Source organism: Solanum pennellii, chromosome 3, assembly GCF_001406875.1.
Source record: "Solanum pennellii chromosome 3, SPENNV200".
In the NCBI taxonomy this organism is placed as follows: Eukaryota; Viridiplantae; Streptophyta; class Magnoliopsida; order Solanales; family Solanaceae; genus Solanum; species Solanum pennellii.
The window spans coordinates 7,090,296-7,115,953 of record NC_028639.1 but is presented as its reverse complement, the minus strand read 5'-3'; the positions used below and the strand labels follow the sequence as shown (position 1 = coordinate 7,115,953).

Below are 25,658 nucleotides of genomic sequence, written 5' to 3'. Positions count from 1 at the left end.
CAAATATTCTATTTACTTACCTTTCTACAAAAGATTCTATTTATATAAATCTAGTTTACAAGATTTCACAATTTCCAAGTGAAAAAAAAATCATTTTCCTATCTCTATATAAAGATATATAGTTATGCCTTTGCAAAATCACAAAAAATCAAAAGAAGCATTCTTCAATTACAGGTAAACATACCTCCTCTTTCACTTCTTAATTCATTTTTTTTTATCAATCTTATTCCTTCTTCTTTTTTTACTAATGCTTCTTTTTTGGGGATTTTTATTCAATGCTCCTCAGGTGATTCAACAAAAATGAATGAGAAACGAATCAAATTCGATGAGCCACATTTGTGTTTGTCTTTGAAAACTCCAATTGAATATGAATCAGTTAATAAATTTCCAAGTCTGGAAGAAGCTCTGAATTCAGAAATAAAACATGGTCAAGTAGATCCCAATATGAACACGAAGAAGTTGAGAAGGTATACACACATCTATTTTTATTGACGCTACTTAAAAATGTGAATTTCTGATGAAAAATTCTTATGAAATCGTGATTTGTAGAACAATATTAAATCGATTGTCTGCTCAAAGGTCTAGGATGAGGAAGACTGAATACATTGATTTGTTGAAAAAAGAGGCCAAAGATCTTGAGGTAATAAAATTCTTAGATGAACTTTTTATTAGAGTGTTTTTTGATTCATTATATGATTTTTTTCTTGGATGGTTTTATTAAAATTCATGGTGCACACATATATATATCTATAGACAATTGTAACATATAAAAAATTAAGCAAATGTAACATTAATAGATCGAATTATATCAATTGTTACTCAAATCCATTTATGTATAATTATTTTAATTTTTTGTGCATTGAATCTTTTGATTAAAATGACGTTGTTTCAAAAACTTATTTGTTAAATGTGAAATATTAAGTACAAATTTTCATTTGACAGCATGTGATCATAAATTAAACTAATCTCGAGACGAAGTGTACCAATTACAACAACATATATATTCTAAATAAGTTATAAAATATATATACGCATGCAAATCACAATTCTTTCTTCGTAAGGTACAACAATTGTTTTTGATACACTAGATAATGGATACCTAATAGTATATAATTTCCTTCAATATCAACGGGTTGGTTTTTACACTAAAATTATTAGCGCTTAAAAAATATTTCGTATATTTATTTTTGCAGGAAAGGATAGCTTTTTTGGGACGAAAAATAGAAAATGACAAAGACAACAACAAGAAGCTGCAGCTTGAGAATCAAATGCTGCAATTACAATTGGATAGCATCACTAACAAATCTAATTTACTCGCTGGTATATACATATATATATATTTTGATTCCCATAAAAATATTTATATTTTTATTTGACATTTATGTAGGAACAATTAATAATATAAAAACTATTCACAAAATAACTATAATTTAAAAAACATATTATATAGTGATTAATATGTAAAATAATAGTACATAAATGTTCTCATAATGTGACACTGAAATTGACTTTATTCACCTTGATTGTAATACAAAATGAAGAGCTGGAAGCTGAGTTGAAGAGGCTTGAGGAACCTGAGGATGAGGAAGATGAAGAGTATATCGACATAGACCAGTATCTCAACTTTGACAACATGAACTTTTCCTCATCCAGGAATGACGGCATATGAAAATGTTAGGCCAAAATGGAGTGTCAAAAAATATCATCTTTGTTAAATCATTTCTTTTCGTTGAAGTAGTGTTGAGTTTGAGTTTGGGTTTGGGGGGGGGGGTTGACGGGTGTTGAAGTTATGAATTTTCATAATGCATTTTTCATTATTAGATTCAAAAACAATGTTTTGTACTTGGTGATCTGTATGGATCTTTTAACTCCAAGTATTATTTTAAACTGAGTTTAATTTATGTTTAATGAATCATTTCTTAAATATCATGTGATTAAGGTCATACTTCATGCAATTCTTCGTAGTAAATCTGAGAAGGTATTGTGATGTTACTTCTTAACATGATTTCAAGATGTTACCAGTACATCTTGGCGTGTTTAGTTCTAGGCTTCTTGTTGGCAATGATAAAGATTATGTTGAAGAAACTTTCTCAGAGAGGTTCTCTATGTTGGGATATTGATTTATTAGAGGAGATCCAATCTCTTGAAGATTATGTGAAGAGGGTAGAGTAAATTTATTTTTTCAGCAATTCAGGCCAATGGGGAAGTATCGTTCCTAATTTCTTACCATAATTAAAAAATCCTAAACGAAAAGCACAGTCTCCATATTTGGCTAGTCTTTTTCTTATAGGAAAATGATTATAATGACATGTTCTGTCATTATTTAAAAGTCATCTCACTCGTTATAGAAACCTAATTTTTTGTAAATGCACAGTCAAATTAATTAAGGGTAACATAAAGTAAATCACAAAACTTTGAATTTAATTCTGCATGATGTCACTCCACCAGAGAAGGAATTTTACCACTCACTTTATTGGTTGCTAGGCTGTTATGATGAGATTAAAACCTAGCAACTACAAATTTTATAATTTGGCTCCTCCTCTTCAGTCGGAAAAGATGTGAGGGTTACTCTAAAAATCCTACTAGGATGGTCCAAGCTTGGTGACAACCGAGAGGGAGAATTCCAGCGCAAACGGGCATTTTCACTATCACGGTGTCCGATAGAGGGATTGGGCCTCTAAGGTGAGGTAAATCATTATAAATGGAGAAAATTCGTCAAGATCACTCATTATTATGCAAGAACATTTTGGGGTAGAGATTTTCACTATTTTCATCTGGAATCTTTGAAAATATAAGAAATTTATTTCCCAGCTTGTTACTTTGATTCATGTACCTTAGAATTGATAGTTGTTATCCTAGGGGAGATTTGGGCTTGAATCAAATAATTTGTTAATTATATTTTAAGTATTAAGGTCAATTCTTTAGTGTGAAAGTTGTTTAGGGTATGAATTAAGGTCACTAGAATCCCCTAGGAAAAAGTTGAGTTGAAAGTTTCCTTATCAATCCAGTTTTGATATAAGATTTTACTTAGGTCAACTTCAAATAATAATATCTCTCCGCACATGATGAATTAGGTGACTTAGCAAGTTAAAGTTCCATGAGTCCTTTTTTCAACTATTCCAAGTTTTCTTCATTTTGAGTTCTAAATAAAACGTTATGCCCGTTTTAGTGAAGCCTTGTCAGCAATCAAAGTTCTACCGATGAAAACTACAGACAATGGAATGTTCCACGAATAATAGATCCTTCTGTGGAGGCTTGCTACATGTTTTTTCCAGCAACTTCTTGCATGCATTTTAGGGTTATTTTAGTCCTTTTTCCAAACTTTTTTTACCCTATTCCGAGTCTTTTTTTAGTGCATTAACTCAGTATATCATCCAACTAGGTAGTTTTCCTCTAAAAATCATCAATTCAACTATTCAAGTATTTATAAAGTCTCTTAAAACTCACCTTGGGTTCCTCTCCTCCGTCAAGAACCCTCACACATTCAAATCAAAATTCCAAGCTACAAAGGGAGACTTTCCATCCAAGGTTTTTTCCAAGTTCTTCCACTCTAAGAACTTCATAAAAGAGTTTATTTTTTCAAGATCAAGCCCAAGGCACAAATTCCTCCAAGAAATTATAGCTAATGTTCTTCATCAAACTCAAGATAAATGATATTTCCACCAAAGTTGTTAGTCTAATAGATTAATAATCAAGTATGTAAGACTATCATAGTATTGGACTAGTTCATACTTACACCCTACATACGTTTGATTCAATGAGATTTTACATAATTATCTAAGATTATTGCAACACGCATTAAGTAATAAAAAATAATTTTTTAATTTTTTTCATGAATGTGACACTTTTCTAGGTATTCGACAGTTAAGTTCAAAATCAATAAATATGATATCTGACTATTGAAAAACACACATCAATGACATTCATGCTCGTGAGTTGTGACAAATACAAAATAAAGCAGCAAAATCAATTTTTTTCACCCCAAGCTTGATGTAAGGACAAAAACTCGGAAATATTCCCAAAAAAAACCTATTTTACAACATACCTTTGAACTTTGTCGTCTTAAACTAACTTCTTCACTCCAAGTTTGATGTAAAGATTTGCCTGAATTATTTCCTAAAGGGCCCTATGGACTCCTTATTGTATTAACAACAAGAAAATTGGAACTTATTTAGACATTTCACCCAATCCATTTCTGAATTGTCGTTGTTATGTGTTATATTGTAATTTTTTATAGATTCGTATTTTTTAGAGCTAGACATGATACTAGCAGTACACATTGATTTTGTATACTGATACAATATTTGCACTTTCTTTGTTCATTACATGTCATATTAGGCGGCTCCTACGTGACCCTAACGGTGAATCCCTCATTATTTGTATCCAACCGTAAGCTACTTTGTTCGGGATTCCATAGATATGCCTTACTTTTCTACTTCATTTTCCAGACTTAGACAGTAGGCACTCTTGTATTTCTGAGGTTACATATCCATATTCTAGATTAGTGAATGTTTTGGTACACAACTCTTAGGTTCTACGGTTTAAGTCTATTATTGTTTTATGATAATGTTTTGCTATGAAACTTGATTTTATCGATTAAAACTCGTACTTCTAGTTCTAGAGTTGTGTGTGTTAGTAGATGATTGATTTTCCATGGAGGATTTAGTGTAGGTGTCACTCACGACGGGTGAGGCTTGTGACATATTCAAGTTTAAACGATATTGTTCGATATGCATCCATACCATATATACTAGTTCTACCTATACTTTCAAATAATTATGTATCTTATCACTAACTAACAATTTCCTACCATATATTAAGGAGGATACACCTAAATACACATTTTTTGTTGTTATACACACTAAAATAAGGAGAGAGGCAAGAGAGAAGGGGAGGGAGGCGAGCGAGATGGGGAGGAAGATAGTCATGTATCATAGATACATGTGAATCACATTACATACACACTAAGAGTCTGTTTGGATTGTCTTAAAAAGTTATTTTTAACTCAAAAATAAAAAGTCAAACATAAATGATTTTTAAGTCAAAAAAAAAGTAGGGGGAGACCTACTTTTGGTTTTTGACTTATTTTAAGACATTTTTTTGCCTTTTCAAAGACTTTCAAACTTATTTAAAGTCATTTTTGACTTATTTTAAGTCATTTTGACTAATTTTAAGTTAGTTTTCATATTTACCAAACACTTACAGAAGTCAAAAACTAACTTAAAAGTAGGTTTGACCAATTTTAAAGCCAATCCAAACACCTTCTAATACATGTATGTGGTGCGACTCATATGAATTTTGCTTGATATAGAGGAGAGTGGTGAGTTAGATTTGTTTTATATCCAGATACATGCAAATCCACTTTGATGCAGTATATCTAGAACAAATTACACCTAATTTTGACTTCATATATTCCGAGATACATGTATCTATACACACCAAATTCTGGTCAATTTTATAATGATGTAAATTAGAANTATATATATATATGTATGTATATATATATATATATATGTATATATACACTAATGCTTCTTTTTACTAATGCTTCTTTTTTGGGGATTTTTATTCAATGCTCCTCAGGTGGTTCAACAGAAATGAATGAGAAACGAATCAAATTCGATGAACCACATTTGAGTTTGTCTTTGAAAACTCCAATTGAATATGAATCAGTTAATAAATTTCCAAGTTTGGAAGAAGCTCTGAATTCAGAAATAAAACATGGTCAAGTAGATCCCAATATGAACATGAAGAAGTTGAGAAGGTATACACACATCTATTTTTATTGACGCTACTTAAAAATGTGAATTTCTGATGAAAAATTCTTATGAAATCGTGATTTGTAGAACAATATCAAATCGATTGTCTGCTCAAAGGTCTAGGATGAAGAAGACTGAATACATGGATTTGTTGAAAAAAGAGGCCAAAGATCTTGATGTAATAAAATTCTTAGATGAACTTTTTATTAGAGTGCTTTTTTGATTCATTATTTGATTTTTTTTCTTGGATGGTTTTATTAAAATTTAATGGTGCACACATATATATATTTAGACAATTCTAACATATAAAAATTAAGCAAATGTAACATTAATAGATCAAATTATATCAATATTTACTCAAATCCATTTATGTATAATTATTTTAATTTTTTGTGCATTGAATCTTTTGATTAAAATGAGTTGTTTCAAAAACTTATTTGTTAAATGTGAAATATTAAGTACACATTTTCATTTTACAGCATGTGATCATAAACTAAACTAATCTCTAGACGAAGTGTATCAATTACAACAACATATATATACAAGAATAAATCTAAATAAGTTATAAAATATATATACGCATGCAAATCACAATTATATCTTCGTAAGGTACAACAATTGTTTTTGATACACTAGATAATGGACACCTAATAGTATATAATTTCCTTCAATATCAACGGGTTGGTTTTTACATTAAAATTATTAGCGCTTAAAAAATATTTCGTATATTTACTTGTGCAGGAAAAGATAGCTTTTTTGGGACGAAAAATAGAAAATGACAAAGACAACAACAAGAAGCTGCAGCTTGAGAATCAAATGTTGCAATTACAATTGGATAGCATCACTAACAAATCTAATTTACTCGCTGGTATATACATATATATATATTTTGTTTCCCACAAAAATATTTATTTTTTTACTTGACATTTATGTAAGAACAATTAATAATATAAAAACTATTCAAAAAATAACTATAATTTAAAAAACATATTATATAGTGATTAATATGTAAAATAATAGTACATAAATGTTCTCATAATGTGACACAGAAATTGACTTTATTCACCTTGATTGTAGTGCAAAATGAAGAGCTGGAAGCTGAGTTGAAGAGGCTTAAGGAACCTGAGGATGATGAAGATGAAGAGTATATCGACATAGACCAGTATCTCAACTTTGACAACATGAACTTTTCCCCATCCAGGAATGACGGCATATGAAAATGTTAGGCCAAAATGGAGTGTAAAAAAATATCATCTTTGTTAAATCATTTCTTTTCTTTGAGGCAGTGTTGAGTTTGAGTTTGGGTTTTGGGGGGGAGGGGGTTGACGGGTGTTGAAGTTATGAATTTTCATAATGCATTTTTCATTATTAGATTCGAAAACAATTTTGTGTACTTGTTGATCTGTATGGATCTTTTAACTCCAAGTATTATTTTAAACTGAGTTTAATTTATGTTTAATGAATCATTTCTTAAATATCATGTGATTAAGGTCATACTTCATGCAATTCTTCGTAGTAAATCTGAGAAGGTATTGTGATGTTACTTCTTAACATGATTTCAAGATGTTACTAGTACATCTTGGCGTGTTTAGTTCTAGGCTTCTTATTGGCAACGATAAAGATTATGTTGAAGAAACTTTCTCAGAGAGGTTCTCTATGTTGGGATATTGATTTATTAGAGGGGATCCAATCTCTTGAAGATTATGTGAAGAACGTAGAGTAAATTTATTTTTTCAGCAATTCAGGCCAATGGGGAAGTATCGTTCCTAATTTCTTACCATAATTAAAAAATCATAAACAAAAAGCACAGTCTCCATATTTGGCTAGTCTTTTTCTTATAGGAAAATGATTATAATGATATGTTCTATCATTATTTAAAAGTCATCTTACTCGTTATAGAAACCTAATTTTTTGTAAATGCACAGTCAAATTAATTAAGGGTGACACAAAGTAAATCTCAAAACTTTGAATTTGATTCTGGATGATGTCACTCCACCAGAGCAGGCATTTTACCACTCACTATAGTGGTTGCTAGGCTGTTATGATGAGATTAAAACCCAGCAACTACAAATTTTATAATTTGGCTCCTCCTCTTCTGTTAGAAAAGATGTGAGGGTTACTCCAAAAATCCTCCTAGGATGGTCCAAGCTTGGTGACAACCGAGAGGGAGAATTCCAGCGCAAATAACGGGCATTTCCACTATCACGGTGTCCGATAGAGGGATTGGGCCTCTATGGTGAGGTAAATCACTATAAATGGAGAAAATTCCTCAAGAGCGCTCATTATTATGCAAGAACATTTTAGGGTAGAGATTTTCACTATTTTCATCTGGAATCTTTGAAAATATAAGTAATTTATTTCCTAGCTTGTTACTTTGATTCATGTACCTTAGAATTGATAGTTGTTATCCTAGTGGAGATTTGGGCTTGAATCAAATGATTTGTTAATTATCTTTTAAGTATTAAGGTCAATTCTTTAGTGTGAAAGTTGTTTAGGGTATGAAATAAGGTCACTAGAATCCCCTAGGAAAAAGTTGAGTTGAAAGTTTCCTTATCAATCCAGTTTTGATATAAGTTTTTACTTAGGTCAACTTCAAATAATAATATCTCTCCGCACATGATGAATTAGGTGACCTAGCAAGTTAAAGTTCTATGAGTCCTTTTTTCAACTCTACCAAGTTTTCCCCATTTTGAGTTCTAAATAAAACATTATGCCCGTTTTAGTGAAGCCTTGTCAGCAATCAAAGTTCTACCGATGAAAACTACAGACGATGGAATGTTCCACGAATAATAGATCCTTCCGTGAAGGTTTGCTACATGTTTTTTCCAGCAACTTCTTGCATGCATTTTAGGGTTATTTTAGTCCTTTTACAAACTTTTTTACCCTATTCCTAGTCTTTTTTTAGTGCATTAACTCAGTATATCATCCAACTAGCTAGTTTTCCTCTAAAAATCATCAATTCAACTATTCAAGTATTTATAAAGTCTCTTAAAACTCACCTTGGGTTCCTCTCCTCCGTCAAGAACCCTCACACTTTCAAATCAAAATTCCAAGCTACAAAGGGAGACTTTCCATCCAAGTTTTTTTCCAAGTTCTTCCGCTCTAAGAACTTCATAAAAGAGTTTATTTTTCAAGATCAAGCCCCAAGCACAAATTCCTCCAAGAAAATTATAGCTAATGTTCTTCATCAAACTCAAGATAAATGATATTTCCACCAAAGTTGTTAGTCTAATAGCTTAATAATCAAGTATGTAAGACTATCATATGTTAGGTTATTAGCATTTTAATATGAATATTTAACATATTAAATTGCTTTATTTTGGAGTTATAAGAATGAACATTGGAATGGATGACTTCTACATCATCCATTAGCATTGGTTATCCATCAATGTATTTCATTCTTAATTCCTCCATTACTCTTTGTAATCTATGTAACCTATGTATTTCCCATTGTAACCTATGTAACTCCCATTGTAACCTATGTAACCTATGTAACTCCCATTGTAACCTATGAAACCTATGTAACTCCCATTGTAACCTATGAAACTCCTAAGGCCATTATCTTCACTATTTACTACCTCCATTATCTTCCTATTCATTGCTAGGAAGACTTCTTGTAGTATAAATAGTGGTAGTCTTCATTTGGTTTTAGAGACACACAATTCATAAGAGAAAACAAAGAGTGAAAGAGTTAGTCTAAAAGAGAGTTCTTATTAGTTGAAGGGAGGTGTTCTTTTTTGTGGAGCTTTGGACTCAACTCTTGTCCAGAGTTGTTGAGTTATACTTTGTGAAGGCTGTTGTATCCTGGAGGGGACAAGTCAAAGAGGACTACTGCTGGACCGGTGAAAACATTTGCTGCAGTGGGCTTGAATCTCCTTAAAGAGAGCGAGATATCCGCGCCTCAGCCTGAAGAGATTACTTTCTTCATTTTATTTTCAATTGTAATCTTGCAATTTTATTATCTTGTAAGTTTTTCACTAACATCATAGTATTGGACTAGTTCATACTTACACCCTACATATGTTTGATTCAATGAGATTTTACATAACTATCTAAGATTATTGCAACATGCATTAAGTAATAAAAAATAATTTTTTAATTTCTTTTCATGAATGTGACACTTTTCTAGGTATTCGACAGTTAAGTTCAAAATCAGTAAATATGATATCTGACTATTGAAAAACACACATCAATGACATTCATGCTCGTGAGTCGTGACAAATACAAAATAAAGCAGCAAAAGCAATTTCGAAGTCAAAATTGTATAGAAAATGATAGATATTCTAAACTATAGAACTTAATTAGATACATAAATACAAACACCAAAATGAAAAATGTATCTAACATCTATAGATATTGTACGTAAATGGCAAGTGAGCTTGATGAAAATAGAGAAAATTGATAGCTACATCAAATATAAACTCAATGAAGCTTCTTTGGACAACCTCTTGATTAAATAGAAAATTTTAAAGCATTGAAAATAATTAAATAATAAAATGATAGATTTGTTGAATGAAAGTAACATGAATATAAGAGCGTGAAATAGTTAAAATTACGATGCATAATAAGGATTGAAGGCTCTATACCAAAATGGACACGTCTATTGTAAATTCTCTAAAAAAAATTAATCAATTTGCATATCATTTTAGCTAAAAAGATTTTTCTTGGACCCCAACTATCAGTTAAATATTATACATATATTTAAGAATTCAAAATTAGTGATATAATACAGTTTTTATTTATAGCAAATCATTTTTTTAATTTTCTTTACTAAATGGTATACCCTTAGCTTATCTGCCTTTTTGTTTTGCATTATAATCTAAAATTATGAAAAGCCATTTTGGATAAATATAATATTCTTATTATCTTTAACACATACCTTTAACTTCTAACTATGGTCGTCTCTAAATTTCTATCATAGAAAAAATATAACAATATTAAACTACTAAAGATGAAAAAGATAAAGAAGATAACATGATCAAGGAGGCTTATTAAATCAAAACAAAGACAAATATAACAATGTGTGAGGAAAAATAAGGGTCTGAAATATTAAAAAAAGTTATTAAGCCAAACAACATCATTCAAGCCCTATAATTATTTCATTAATTTCTAAAGAGTAGTTAATGGTTTGCTTTGAGATTTTACTTCTTACTATTAAGTTTTAAGCTTTCATTTCTTTTGTATTCGAGATAGCTTTTTTATTAATAAAATACACAAACTAATTAGTCTTCTTAGTGGTTCAAATAAAAACGAGAAAGATTAAGAGATTGTTGCGTTATTTGAAGAGAAATCAAATTAAAATACTCAATAACTATAATTTCTAATAACAGATAGTATTAAATAATAGTATTAAATAATATTAGTATTTACTGTGTACTAATCCTAGTCCTATTAGGATTAGTACTCCTTAATCCTAGTCCTATTAGGATTAGTACTCCTTCCTATATCTCCTATATATATCTCCCATGTATTCCCTTATTAGGTTAACAGTTCAATACAATCAATATTCCTTCATGGTATCAAGAGCCAGAAAACCTAGATCTTCTTTTCTCTAGGTTTTTTTTTTCTCTTTAGGGCACCGATCGTTCCCTCTCTTCTCTTGGGCGGCGGCAGCCATGACAACCGAGGTGGATCCTCTCGATTCACTTCCTTCTGGCGTTAAACTCCTTCTCAGGCATCTTCATGCCCTGATTCCCGACAAATTATCAGACATAAATTACCCTACATGGAAAATCACCGTTCTTACAGCCCTTGAGGGCAATTACCTTCTCAAATACGTCGATGGAAGCACAGAACCGCCGGCGGCAGTCATCACCGCCACGGACAAATCAGAAAAAACCAATCCGGCCCATGCCGCCTGGAAAGCCGTGGATGGCCAGATCCGATCATGTTTGATTGCGGTCATCTCTCCCACGGTTCAGAAACACGTCCGATCCTACACAACTGCTTCAGCCCTGTGGACGGCCCTCGCAACACGCTATGCATCAATTTCCCACTCTCATATTTTTCAATTGCGTGATCGTCTCCACACAATTACCAAAGGCACGAAAACTATGGCGGAGTATTTAGACGAGGTCTCCACCATCATCACAGCCCTCGACACCGTGAACGAAATCATTCCCGAAAAAGATCTCGTCATGTGCGTCGTTCGGGGGCTCCCATCAGCTTACTCCTCCATTAAACAGGCGGTTCGCATCAGTCCAACGCCCGTTGACCTGGCTACTCTCTCCTCGTGGCTAAAAAGTGAAGAAATCAACGTGGATCTGGAGAGCAAACTTCTTCTCCGAGAAGCCGCTGTTATGGAGCCGGCCACCGCCCTCACCGCAAGCCAGAACTATCGCGGGGGGCGTGGTGGCGGCCGGCAGGGGAGCCGCGGCGGCTACGGCAGAAACAGCGGAGGCCGCGGGCGCGGCGGTCGGCAGGGCAGTCGTCCGCCGTACGACGGTCAGCAGCACGGCAGCAACAACAGCCTGCACTCCTTCGGCAGCGGCGGGCAGTCATCTTCCAGCGGCGGGCAGGGCACTTACGAGCGGGATCGTCCAACTTGTCAAATCTGTCAGAAAACAGGACACACCGCTGTTCGTTGCTGGTTTCGGTATGAGGAGAGCCGAAATAGTGATAACCGTGCCAATTATGCATCTCAAGCCGGCCCTTCCTCTGAATGGCTGTTGGATACTGGGGCCAACATGCACGTTACTTCTGATCTATCCAAGCTTAACGCTCCAAATCCATATCATGGCTCCAATGGTATTACTGTTGGCAACGGTGAGTCCCTTAATATTTCTCACACTGGCACGGGTACCATTAAAACCCCCACCGCTATCTTTCACCTAGGTAACCTTACCCACGTCCCTTCTATTAAATCCAATCTCCTTTCAGTTCACCAATTCACAAAAGACAATAATTGCTCACTCTTGTTCACCTCTAATGATTTTCAGATCCTAGACAATACTACCAAGAGGGTGATTTTTCAGGGCCCCTGTGAGCATGGTCTGTACGTTCTTCCTGGCACAAGTTCGTCTGCCCACCCAGTTTCAGAAAGCGTTCCTGTGGCTCCGGTGGCTCTTTCGGCTGATGGCCACAGTCTGTTGTGGCACAGTCGTCTGGGTCACCCGTCTACTCAAATAATAAATTCTTTAATGTCTCAATTAGGTTTTTCTTCCATTCATGTAAACAATTGTGACTCCTGTTCAATTGCTAAATCTCATAAATTACCTTTTACTTTATCTGAGAAGCGTACAACTGCACCTTTTCAACTTATTCATTCTGACCTATGGGGTCCTACTGCTGTTCCTTCATTTGCTGGTTTTCGCTATTATATTTGTTTTGTGGATGATTTTACAAAATACACTTGGTTGTACCCACTAAAACACAAATCACAGGCATACACCACCTTTGTCACTTTTGAAAAAATGGTCAAAACACAATTCAATTCTCATGTTAAACTTTTTCGAAGTGACAATGGAAAGGAATATGTCAATAACATCTTTGGCCAGTTTCTGCAATCCCTGGGAATTATACATCAAACCTCCTGTCCATACACTCCCGAACAGAATGGGGTGGCTGAGCGTAAGCATCGCCATCTCATTGAAACGGTGGTTACTCTTCTACATCAATCTCATCTCCCTGTCTCCTTTTGGGTAGAAGCTCTAGCCACCGCAAACTACCTCATTAACAGAATGCCCAGTCACACTCTCTCCAACAAATCACCCTATCAACTCCTTTACCAAGAACTTCCCAATTATACCAACCTCCGCGTCTTTGGGTGTCTTGCCTACCCTTGGCTACGCCCTCATATTACTCACAAATTACAACCCCGATCCCGTCCTTGTATTTTTTTGGGCTATCATCCTACCTCCAAGGGTTATCGCTGTCTTGACCCACAAACTCATAAAGTCTACATATCTCGTCATGTCAAATTTGTCGAAAATGAGTTTCCCTACGAGTCTATTTCCTCCTCCACAAATACATCATTCATTGGCGTCCTTCCCCTTTTTCCAACATACTCACAGGGTCCCTCACCACCTTCCCCCACACCTCCACCCACTACCCAACCACCCCTCATCACCCCTTCGACCGTCACCCACAATACACCCGCAACCACCACCCACACTCACAACCAACCCGAACCACCCCATACCCACAACATCTCCAGCCCGATCCGTTTTGGGTCCTTCCCGGCCACCCCCGAATCACCACCGCCCGTGCCACCCCCCAATACTCATCCCATGTTAACCCGTGGCAAAGCCGGTATCTTTAAACCCAAAACCTTTCAGGCTACCATACTACCAAATACACCCCTTCCCGATAGTGAACCAACAACCTACTCTGTTGCCTCAAAAAATGCTTATTGGCGTCATGCTATGGATGACGAGTTTAAGGCTTTGACTGATCAGAAAACTTGGGTTCTTGTACCTAAGCCCCATGGGCGGCACCCAGTGGGCTGTAAATGGGTGTACAAAATTAAACACAATGCGGATGGCAGTATTTCCAGGTACTAGGCTCGTTTGGTTGCTAAAGGCTACAATCAGGAGTATGGGCTTGATTACTCCGAGACATTCAGTCCTGTTATTCGGCAGGAAACCATTCGCCTGGTACTGTCACTCGCCGTGCGCAACAATTGGCTCATCAATCAGTTGGATGTTTCCAATGCTTTTCTTCATGGCATGCTTGATGAAACTATCTACATGACGCAACCACCGGGCTATGTTGATCCCCGCTTCCCTCAACATGTTTGCAAACTCCAGAAGTCTCTGTATGGGCTCAAGCAAGCCCCCCGTGCTTGGTACACACGTCTGAAAACGTTCCTCCAGGGACTCGGCTTCACGTGTTGCGTACACGACACGAGTCTGTTTACTCGACATTCAGCACACGGTACAGTCATTCTTCTTGTCTATGTAGATGATATCATTATTACAGGCTCTACTGCAGCTCTCATTCAGGATGTCACTCGAGCTATGCATACTACCTTCAAAATGAAGGACCTTGGCCCGTTACATTATTTTCTGGGAATGGAGGTTTCTCGGACAGGCAGCGGCTTGTTTCTTCATCAGTCAAAATATGCTCGAGATCTGTTGCAGAAAGCTGGACTGGAAAAATGCACCAGTCAACCAACACCGATGGCAGTCTCTTCGTCTACGAATGGAGCCGACACCCCCTTTGCCGATATCACCCACTTCCGCAGCCTCATTGGGGCTCTACAGTATCTGGCCATTACCCGTCCTGACATCCAGTTTGCTGTCAACCGAGTTGCTCAGCGCATGCATCAACCAAGTGAACATGATTACCATTGTCTAAAACGCATTCTCAGGTACATTTTTGGCACTCTTGGTCGTGGTTTACTCATTCGACCCGGGGACTTGGAGCTTCGGGGTTTCTCAGATTCAGATTGGGCGAATGATAAAAATGACAGAAAATCTACATCGGGGTTTCTCGTTTTTTTGGGGCCGAACCTGATCTCCTGGTGTACAAAAAAACAACCCAAGGTCTCTCGGTCCTCGACTGAAGCTGAATACCGCGCCCTTGCTCTTCTTGCTGCTGAGACCATGTGGGTCACATATATTCTTCGCGAACTCCGCGCCACTCACACTGTTCCTGCTCTCTATTGTGACAACAAATCAACCATCTGTGTGGCCAAGAATTCCGTCCTACACACCAGAATGAAGCATGTTGATACCGATTGTCTCTTTGTTCGCGATGAAGTTCAGGCCGGCACCATGACTGTGCAGTATGTACCCACTGAAGAACAACCGGCTGATATTCTCACCAAGCCTCTCCCGAGCCGACAGCACGATTACCTCAGTTCCAAGCTTCCGTTCGCTTCCGCTCAGCTCAGCTTGAGGGGGGATAATAACAGATAGTATTAAATAAATAGTATTAAATAATATTAGTATTTACTGTGTACTAATCCTAGTCCTATTAGGATTAGTACTCCTTAATCCTAGTCCTATTAGGATTAGTACTCCTTCCTATATCTCCTATATATATCTCCCATGTATTCCCTTATTAGGTTAACACTTCAATACAATCAATATTCCTTCAATTTCAATAAAATCCTTTTATTTTCATGTGAAATGTCACAAATGGTCATTAACAATTTTATTAGAAAAAGTACATGTTTACATTTTCAATCAATATTATATCTTTTTTGAGAGACAAAAATCTTTAATTGTTATTTTTTTTCTTATTCTGCAAAACATGTCACACCTCGAACTTACACCCTGGACGTGAGCAGCACTCTAGAAATTTAATCTCCAATTGAACCCTTGGCATGACTGACTACTTAGCGGAAGATTTACTCAAGCAATAACAAGCTTAGAAAATATAATTTAGAACATTCAAACTCAAGCAAATTCTTAACTCAAACTAGCTGAAAAATACTTAATTGCAATGATAATTATAATACTTTACAAAACAATCTCAAAATATCTCAATCAAAAGCGAAAATGTTGAGAGACTCCTTAACTCAACTATCTATGAAACATCTATAGGTCAACATAGATGTTGGGACGAGATCCACAACACTTTAAAGGGGCTAAGCTGAAAGAAAAAAGAAAAATAATCAGGAATGCAAGCTAACTGGAGTTGCAAATGATCTCAACGAAGCATTTGTTGATGAACGTGAACACCTTTATCTTCATTACAATAAGATGAGGTGGAATGACATCAGTACATGAAATGTACGAGTATGTAAAGAGAACAAAATGTATAGATAACTGAACTAATAACACTGAGAGAATACTCACCTCAATTCAACTCAATACAAAAGCAATAACAAAAGATAATATGCTTAAAGCTTCATAAAATAAAGATATTAACTCAAGAATGTATATAAAAATACAATAAGTTACTCTTTATTCTTATTTGGGAGATTCTCAGACTGATAACCATCAGTTGAGCTATGTGATGATACAACATCTAGCCCACTCGTTTTTAAAATCTTTGTTTCTCTTTTTCAATGTAAAAGTGGTATATTTGGGAATACTTAGTTCTCTTATATTCTTTTTCAATCATGAATGGAAATCTTCTCAACACTAATCGTTGCTTTCTCATAAAATTAGTGTAAGACCATTGTTGGTGTCACGACATAAAAATGAACGTGATGACACTCGTCTTATCCCACCAACACAAGTCAGCCTAAAATTCAACGTTGCAATCAAATGCGGAAATTTCATAATCAACTCAAAAATATTCCCAAAATCTGGTTGTTACGTGTACAAATCTCTAAAGTATTACAATTAATTCAAAAGAAAACACAAGTCTCAAATGACCTTGTTTCTAGAATAAAACAAGATGATATATAGGAGTAAGAAGGTATGCTGAGATAACAAACAACTACCTCATAAATCTCCAATAAGCCTCGGAAATAAGAGAATATATCACAAAAGTCTTGGCTACTAACCTACAAAAAAATTGTAAAATAAAGGGGTGAGTACCAAACCACACGATACTCAGCCAGTAAACCTCTAAACACAAGCTAAGGGGATGGAATACGGGTACTCCTTACACTACAACTTAATCTCCACGACTACAACCTGCATAAAATTAGCCCAACCTAACATTTCACAATTTACAAACACATATATCAACAACAATATTCTAACAATCACATATTCGCAACAACAAGATCAATATTCATCAATTAGAATCTCCACAACTACAACCTGCATAAAACGAGCCCAATCTAACGATTCATAATTCAAATAACACACAGCTCAACAACAACAATCTAACAATTACATGTCCTCAGCAACAAACTCAATATTCATCAATCAGAGTTCCACAAATAGACACTCACAAGATCAGCAAAACAAAATGTAAAGTTCACTAATGATAAATGTAACACCCCGTATAAAAAACAGACCAGAAATCAGCTTTTCAGAATCTGCAGGTGCAATCGACGCTTACCATCGACGGACCGTAATCTTATATAATGCCCGTACTGTGCGTCTATCGTTTGCCACTGAAGTTGTCCAAAAAACTCAGCCTAGAAAATCGACGAAGTGTCGATCCACGGATAGATCTACGGTCCGTAAGTCGGGTTACAGTCTGTGGTCTGTGTCCGTGGATTGAGAATCAAGTTACCCAGCCTCTGACATTAACTAACGGTCGTTCGATCTACGGTCCGTAGGTGATATTAACAGTTAGTTAGGGGGAATTGCTATTAGGGTCAACTTCAAATGGTCTTCACTTTTAGAACAAAATGATTTAGATGCTCCATAACCTATGAAATAACATATAATTGAATCATCTTTCCATAACCACCGAGTTTGCTAAAAATTGACCTCCGAGTAAAAAGTTATGCCCGTTTTAGTGAAGGCCCATCGAGCAGACCTAAACGACGAATCGTCGATTGAATGACGGCCCTTCTATCCAGGTCGTCGATTGGTCCGACAACAATTAGTTCAGGGTCTTTTGGTCTTTTCCTAGTTCGTTTAATCCCTAAGATACGTCGTTTAAGCCTTAAATCTTCATATATTAGTCAACTTAAGCCTAGAAACATAACAAGAACTTACCTATGTCAAAATCATAAATCAAAACTTAGAAAATTAGAAGCAAGAGAGGAGAAAAAGGTCAAGAACCCTAGCTCATAAATACAGCAAGGTTCCACCAGTTCCAGCCCCGAAATCTAAAGATTTCTCTGTGGATTTCATCACCAGGTATGTGGGATTTCACTAGTGGTTTCCTTTCACCCATTAGATCCCTAGTCTTCAGTCAGTTCTTGATTCTCTTATCATGAATAGACCTAGGGTTCTAGAATTAGAGCAGATCATCATTAATTAGTTAGATATATGTTCCAAATCAGATTACCATGTTATTACTCAGATTATTGCATAAATTTCAGAATTAGCTATGTATTTCTTTAGTTCTTGAATTACACATGCTTGGTCAAATATTTTAGTTGCTTCAAATACGCATGCCTTAGCTATTAATGCAAAATTATAAGATTAATTGTTGCATTATCAGTTTGCAAGTTCTGTTTTGAGCTATCCAGTATTTACATAAATTCAGTCATAATGTCTTAATCACTTAATACAGTGGGAGTAGCATAATACCCAGTTGGACTAGGGTTCAGCGTACCCAAACAGTCCCAGATTACTAGCCAAGTTGGTTGTAATTCCTCTCTGTGGACATCAATTTAGTGATCACGCCAACACGCCTTTATATGTTTGGTAGGGTATATTGGTCCTCTCAATAGGTCGTATACATTAGACTCCACATTTAGCTCATGTGATTTTATTATCGGTTATTAGTAGCTCCCACAGTTCAGCCAGACTATATTGCATTGAGCATATTTAAAGTTCAGTTAGTTTTCAGTCTCATCATGTTATAAATCTTGTTATTGCATCCTGTTAGCTCAGAATTCAGTATATCATGTTCAAAATATTATACTTGCTTTTTTGCTTGTTAAGTTATGTATTATTTCAGCTTTATTCTATCCTACATGCTCAGTATCTTTCAAGTACTAACGCATACGTGCGCTACATCTTCTCATGATGTAGGTTTGGGTTCTCAGCATCCAGATCATGCTTAGATCGACTCCCGATCTCCAATTCAGCAGAATATGTGGTGAATCCTCATTCTTCGGGGATAGCATTCATGAGTTTCTTTTCAGCATTTAGTCCTTTAGTTTCAGTTTTTGCTAGACTTAGCTGGGGCCTGTCCAGCATTTCTAGTCAGTTAGAAGCTATTTTCAGACATAGTTAGTTTCAGTTTAGTATTGAGTTAATAACTTCTTTGTATTAAACTCATCAATTTTAATATATCCCAGTTTTAGCATATGGATATTCCCCGTCTTTTTATTCTAAATTATGATTTAGATTCCGCATCACATTATTATCTTTAGTATGCTCATGATCATGCTAGCAGGGTTAGCTTGGGATCACTCGTGGTCCTAGGTCCCGTGTCCATATCTCGAGGGTACTTCAAGGCGTGACAAAATTTGATATCAGAGCACTATATTTAAGAGTCCTAGGATTCCTAAAAAGTCGCACTAAGTATAGTCCTTTTCATGGGTGTAAAGTGCACCACATCTAATGAGAGGGAGGCTATGAAGTGTTTTAGAATTTTTTTTCACTTTTTTGTTACTCTTATTGTGCGTAAGTTATGATCTAATTCCAATGTAACTCTACGTTCTACATTTTCAGATCCTGCCTTTGCGTAGAGCTAATGCCAGGAATGCAAACGCATCTCCTCCAGTCCCAGATCAGGAAGTCTCCAATGTTGAATTCAGGAACGCCATTCAGATATTGTCTTTGAGTATGGCCAACCTGAACAATCAGTGGGTTGAAGCTTAGGTGAATGCAAATGGTGGGTTAATAGAAGCTAGGGTTCATGACTTTGTTAAGATGAATCCGCCTGAGTTCTTAGGATCGCAAACTAGTGAGGATCCCCAAAATTTCTAGGATGAGATCAAGAAGATCTTTGAGGTGATGCAATTCACTGGAAATGATCGGGTTGAATTGACATTATACCAGTTGAAAGATGTTGATCATATCTGGTACACCCAGTAGAAGGAAAATAGGGGTACAGATGCAACTCCTATTACTTGGGATTGATTTAGTAAGACCTTTTTGGACAGGTTTTTCCCAATAGAGTTGAGTGAAGCAAAGGATCAAGAATTCATGAACTTAAGGCAAGGAAACATGACGGTCTAAGAGTATGGGATCAAGTTTAACCAACTCTCCAGGTATGCTGACTCCAGGGCTCAAATGAATAAGTTCTTGTATAGAGTGTCAAATTTGGTAAAAATTGAGTGTAGAAATGCTATGTTATTGGGAAATATGAACATCTCTAGAAATATGACTCATGCTCAGCAGTTTGAGGGTGATAAGCTAGGGAACATGCCAATGAGAATAAGAAGGCTAGGACTGCGAACTATGACTACTTTAATTTGAAATCGGGTAGTGTAAATTGCTCGCAGAGTCAGCAAAAATTTTAAACCCTAGCCCCTTCATCAGCTATTTTTCCATACTCCAAGAACAGCTATGATCAGAAGGTTAGGGCACCAGACTCTAAGTGTCACGGAAGCGTTTCAGGCACCAAGACTTCTCACTTGCTCTAAGTGTAGTAAGAACCATCCAGGCGAGTGCCTCGCTATAAAAGGAAGGATGTTTTAGGTGTGGTCAGTCTGGTCACAGGTTGAGGGATTGCCCTTCTACACAAGGTCAAGGAGGTGGTAATGGTAGAGCTCAGTCTACAACTTCAGCAGCACCAGCAAGTCGCCCGACTCAGCGGGGTAACCCATCTGGTATCGGTGGCAGTCATCGCCAGAACAGGTTATATGTTCTTCAAGCTCGCGAGGATTAGGAAAGTTCTCCTGACATAGTCATTGGTACGTTACGAGTCTTTGACCTTGATGTTTATGCATTGTTAGATTCAGGGCTACTTTTTCTTTTGTAACTCCTTACATAGCAGTCCAATTCAGTGTCACTCCAAAAACTCTCTCAGAACCTTTCTCAGTCTCTATCCAGTCAATAACCTAGGTATAGCTAGACGGGTATACAAAAATTGCCCTATCACAGTCTCTCAAAAATTCACCTCAGCAGACCTTGTAGAGTTAGAAATGGTAAACTGCGATGTCATTCTAGGCATGGATTGGTTAGATTCCTATTATCCTCAATCGGCTGTATATTTAGGATTGTTCATTTTTAGTTTCCAAGTGAACCAATTTTAGAATGGAAGGGTAGTAGTTTAGCGCCTATGGGACGATTCATTTCTTACCTTAAGGCCAAAAAGATGATTTCTAAGGGTTATCTTTATAATTTAGTTCAGATTAAGGATTCTAGCTCTAAAACCCCAACTTTTGAGTTAGTTCCAGTAGTCAGTGAGTTTCCATAAGTATTTCCTGAAGATCTTCCCGGAGTCTCTCCTTAAAGGGAAATTGACTTTTTGAATTGATCTCCTTCCAAATACCCAGCCTATTTTTATTCCTCCTTATAGAATGGCTCCAGCAGAGCTTAAGGAATTGAAAGATCAATTGAAAGACCTAGATAAGGGCTTCATCAGACCTAGTATTTTGCCATAGGGTGAACCAGTGTTGTTCGTAAAGAAGAAAGATGGTTCTCTCAAAATGTGCATTGACTATAGACAGTTGAACAAGGTCACAATCAAGAATAAGTTTTCCATCCCCAGGATTGGTGACTTGTTTGAACAACTTCAGGGTGCTAGCCATTTCTCGAAGATAGACCTTAGATCAGGTTATCATCAGCTTAGAGTAAGAGATAGTGACATTCCAAAAACAACCTTTAGGACTCGGTATGGTCATTAGTAATTTGTAGTTATGTAATTTGGACTAACCAGTGCTCCTCCAACTTTCATAAATTTGATGAACAGACTGTTCAAACAGTACTTGGACTTGTTCATTATCGTCTTTATTAATGATATCCTTATTTACTCTAGGAATGAGGAAGAACATGCGAGTCATTTGAGAATTGTTCTACAGACTCTCAAAGATCGCCAATTATTCGCTAAGTTTAGCAAATGTGAGTTTTGGTTTCAATCATTTGCTTTTGTTGGTCACATTGTATCTAGCGAGGGGATCCTAGTGGATTCACATAAGATAGAAGCAGTGAAACGATGGCCCCGACCTACCTCAACTACAATATCAGAAGTTTCCTAGGTCTAGCGGGTTATTATAGGAGGTTCGTGGAAGGATTTCATCCATAGCCTCACCATTGACTAGGTTGACTTAGAAGATGGTCAAGTTTCAATGGTCAGATAATTCTGAGAAAAGATTTGCAGAACTGAAAACTAGATTGACTACAACTCATGTATTGACTCTACAAGAGGGTTCAGATGGTTATGTGATCTATTGTGATGCATCAAGAGTTGGCCTTGGTTGTGTGTTGATCCAGCGAGAAAAGGTTATAGCTTAGATTATGGCGATGCAACCCCAAAACAAAAGAACTAAAAGGAGTCTGAGTTTGGAAAATGCATTAAAAAACAAGATGAATCTATGGCAGAATGAAAAAAGTAGATCTCCCTTGGATTCAATAATGCTAGGATCAAAGATGTGATCACAAAACAACCACTGAAAAATGCGTGGTAGTCAACAAAAAAAAAGGAAGTACAATATTAGTACGCAAAATCCACAATGTACTACTATGATTATCGCCCGGTACAAGTTACACAAAATATGAACAAGTAACAATAACTTAATAAACTAGATAACATACAGTTAATACCATAATCATAACATAGTTCGTATTCCTAGTCCTCTTCTTAAATTGACATCCACAATAAATATGAGCAACAAAATTTCAACAAGATAATCGATTTTCTCATGGAACCCACACATAAATAGTCAATGTACCAGGTGTGGTACTCAATCCATCCTTTATTAATTTGTATCAGCATGGTATCTGAGTCAACCATATCGATATCTCATACCAAACATGTTACTCGAGCCAACTATGGGAGTATCCTATACCAGGCGTGGTACCCGAGCCAACCAACAATCACAATCACAATCACAATCACAATCACAATGAATAACAATCACACTTGTACACTCAAGTAAACAAATTCATCAAATACAATTGAAAACAAACTTATATTTCTTAAATTTGCATAACCATGTATGCAAGCAATACTAAAAAAGCAGTTTACAAGCACATAACACGAAAGAAAATAAACAATCATCACCTACCTCGAATCAAACCAACAATGTTCTAAAGAACTTCAACTTTCCCCTTGTGATGATACATATCCTTTTCTTTTTCTACTATCAATAATATAGACATAATCAGGCCCAAATGGCATACAAGTACCCAAATTATACCCAAACACCAACCCTAGGAAAATTCCATGATAATTATACTAAACTGGGGGGTTTTCCTTCATTATACCAACTCAAACCCTCCCAAGGAAACCACCATCGATTCTAAGGCCCAATAATTGAATTAACAAGCTAAGAGAGTAATTAATTACCTTCACCAACGATAACAGTGAAAGATAGAGAAACGCCCTAGGTCACCTTTGCTCTTCCACTGAAATGTAATTGTTGTACAATGCGCAGTTTTGGGAATTTTCTATATTAAATGTGACTAACCTTATTATAGCAGCTCCATCCAGCTATTGTGATGGCACTGTAGCGGGACCTTCTGCTATAGCGGAAATTAACTCCACTACTATATCGGTATGTCACCCTATATAATGATTTATATTGGACAAAAACTCGGAAATATTCCCAAAAAAACCTATTTTACAACATACCTTTGAACTTTGACGTCCTAAACTAACTTATTCACCCCATGTTTGATGTAAGGATTTGCCTGAATTATTTCCTAAAGGGCCCTATGGACTCCTTATTGTCTTAACAACAAGAAAATTGAACTTATTTAGAGATTTCACCCAATCCATTTCTGAATTGTCGTTGTTATGTGTTATATTGTATTTTTTTCTAGATTCGTCTTTTTTAGAGCTAGACATGATACTAGCAGTACACATTGATTTTGTATACTGATACAATATTTGCACTTTCTTTGTTCATTACATGTCATATTAGGAGGCTCCTACGTGACCCTAACGGTGAATCCCACGTTATTTGTATCCAACGTAAGCTACTTTGTTCGGGATTCCATAGATATGCCTTACTTTTCTACTTCATCTTCCAGACTTAGACAGTAGGCACTCTTGTATTTCTGAGGTTACATGTCCATATTCTAGATTAGTGAATGTTTTGGTACACAACTCTTAGGTTCTACGGTTTAAGTCTGTAATTGTTTTATGATAATGTTTTGCAATGAAACTTGATTTTATTGATTACAACTCGTACTTCTAGTTGTAGAGTTGTGTGTGTTAGTATAGGATTGAATTCTCCCATGGAGGATTCATTGTAGGTGCCACTCACGATGGGTGAGGCTTGTGACATATTTAAGTTTAAACGATAGTGTTCGACACGCATCCATACCATATATACAGGTTCTACGTATATCTACTTTCAAATAATTATGTATCTTATCACTAACTAACAGTTTTCTAACACCATAATAAGGAGGATACACCTAAATACACATTTTTTTGTTGTTATACACACTAAAATAAGGAGAGAGGCAAGAGAGAAAGGGAGGGAGGCGAGCGAGATGGGGAGGAAGATAGTCATGTATCATAGATACATGTGAATCACATTACATACACACTAAGAGTTTGTTTGGATTGGCTTAAAAAGTTATTTTTAACTCAAAAATAAAAAGTCCAACATAAATGATTTTTCATTTAAAAAAAAAGTAGGGGGAGACCTACTTTTGGTTTTTGACTTATTTTAAGACATTTTTTTGCCTTTTCAAAGACTTTCAAACTTAGTTAAAGTCATTTTTGACTTATTTTAAGTCATTTTGACTAATTTTAAGTTAGTTTTCATATTCACCAAACACTTCCACAAGTCAAAAACTAACTTAAAAGTAGGTTTGACCAATTTTAATACCAATCCAAACACCCTCTAATACATGTATGTGGTGCGACTCATATGTATTTGGCTAGATACAGAGGAGAGTGGTGAGTTAGATTTGTTTTATGTCCAGATACATGCAAAGCCACTTTGATACAGTATATCTAGAACAAATTACACCTAATTTTGACTTCATATATTCCGAGATACATGTATCTGTACACACCAAATCTGGTCATATTTATAATAATGTATTAGAATGTACGAAGTAATAACCTCAGAATCTAGTGGAATTTATGTAAATTTGCCTATATATATATATATATATATATATATATATATATATATATATATTATAAAAAATATTNATATAAATCTAGTTTACAAGATTTCATAATTTCCAAGTGAAAAAAAAATCATTTTCCTATCTCTATATAAAGATATATAGTTATGCCTTTGCAAAATCACAAAAAATCAAAAGAAGCATTCTTCAATTACAGGTATACATA

The 25,658-nt window shown here is 35.7% G+C and overlaps 1 protein-coding gene across 1 annotated transcript; it reads left to right on the top strand.

The window, feature by feature from the left end:
- Window positions 1-300: 300 nt before the first annotated feature.
- LOC107013147 (paramyosin, long form-like) lies at window positions 301-20,056 on the top strand. The gene is made up of 10 exons (XM_027915322.1): window positions 301-467; window positions 550-640; window positions 1,194-1,320; window positions 1,542-1,661; window positions 5,584-5,764; window positions 5,847-5,937; window positions 6,501-6,627; window positions 6,837-6,921; window positions 8,488-8,566; window positions 19,907-20,056. Exons 1-10 carry the CDS (start codon window positions 301-303, stop codon window positions 20,054-20,056), a joined length of 1,218 nt encoding a protein of 405 aa, XP_027771123.1.
- The last annotated feature ends 5,602 nt before the right edge of the window (window positions 20,057-25,658 follow it).

Coding starts and splice junctions, on each gene's coding strand:
- LOC107013147 (XM_027915322.1), top strand. CDS start 301: ATGAATGAGAAACGAATCAAATTCGATGAGCCACATTTGTGTTTGTCT. Junction 5,765..5,846: donor AACATGAAGAAGTTGAGAAG/GTATACACACAT, acceptor CGTGATTTGTAG/AACAATATCAAATCGATTGT. Junction 6,628..6,836: donor CAAATCTAATTTACTCGCTG/GTATATACATAT, acceptor CCTTGATTGTAG/TGCAAAATGAAGAGCTGGAA.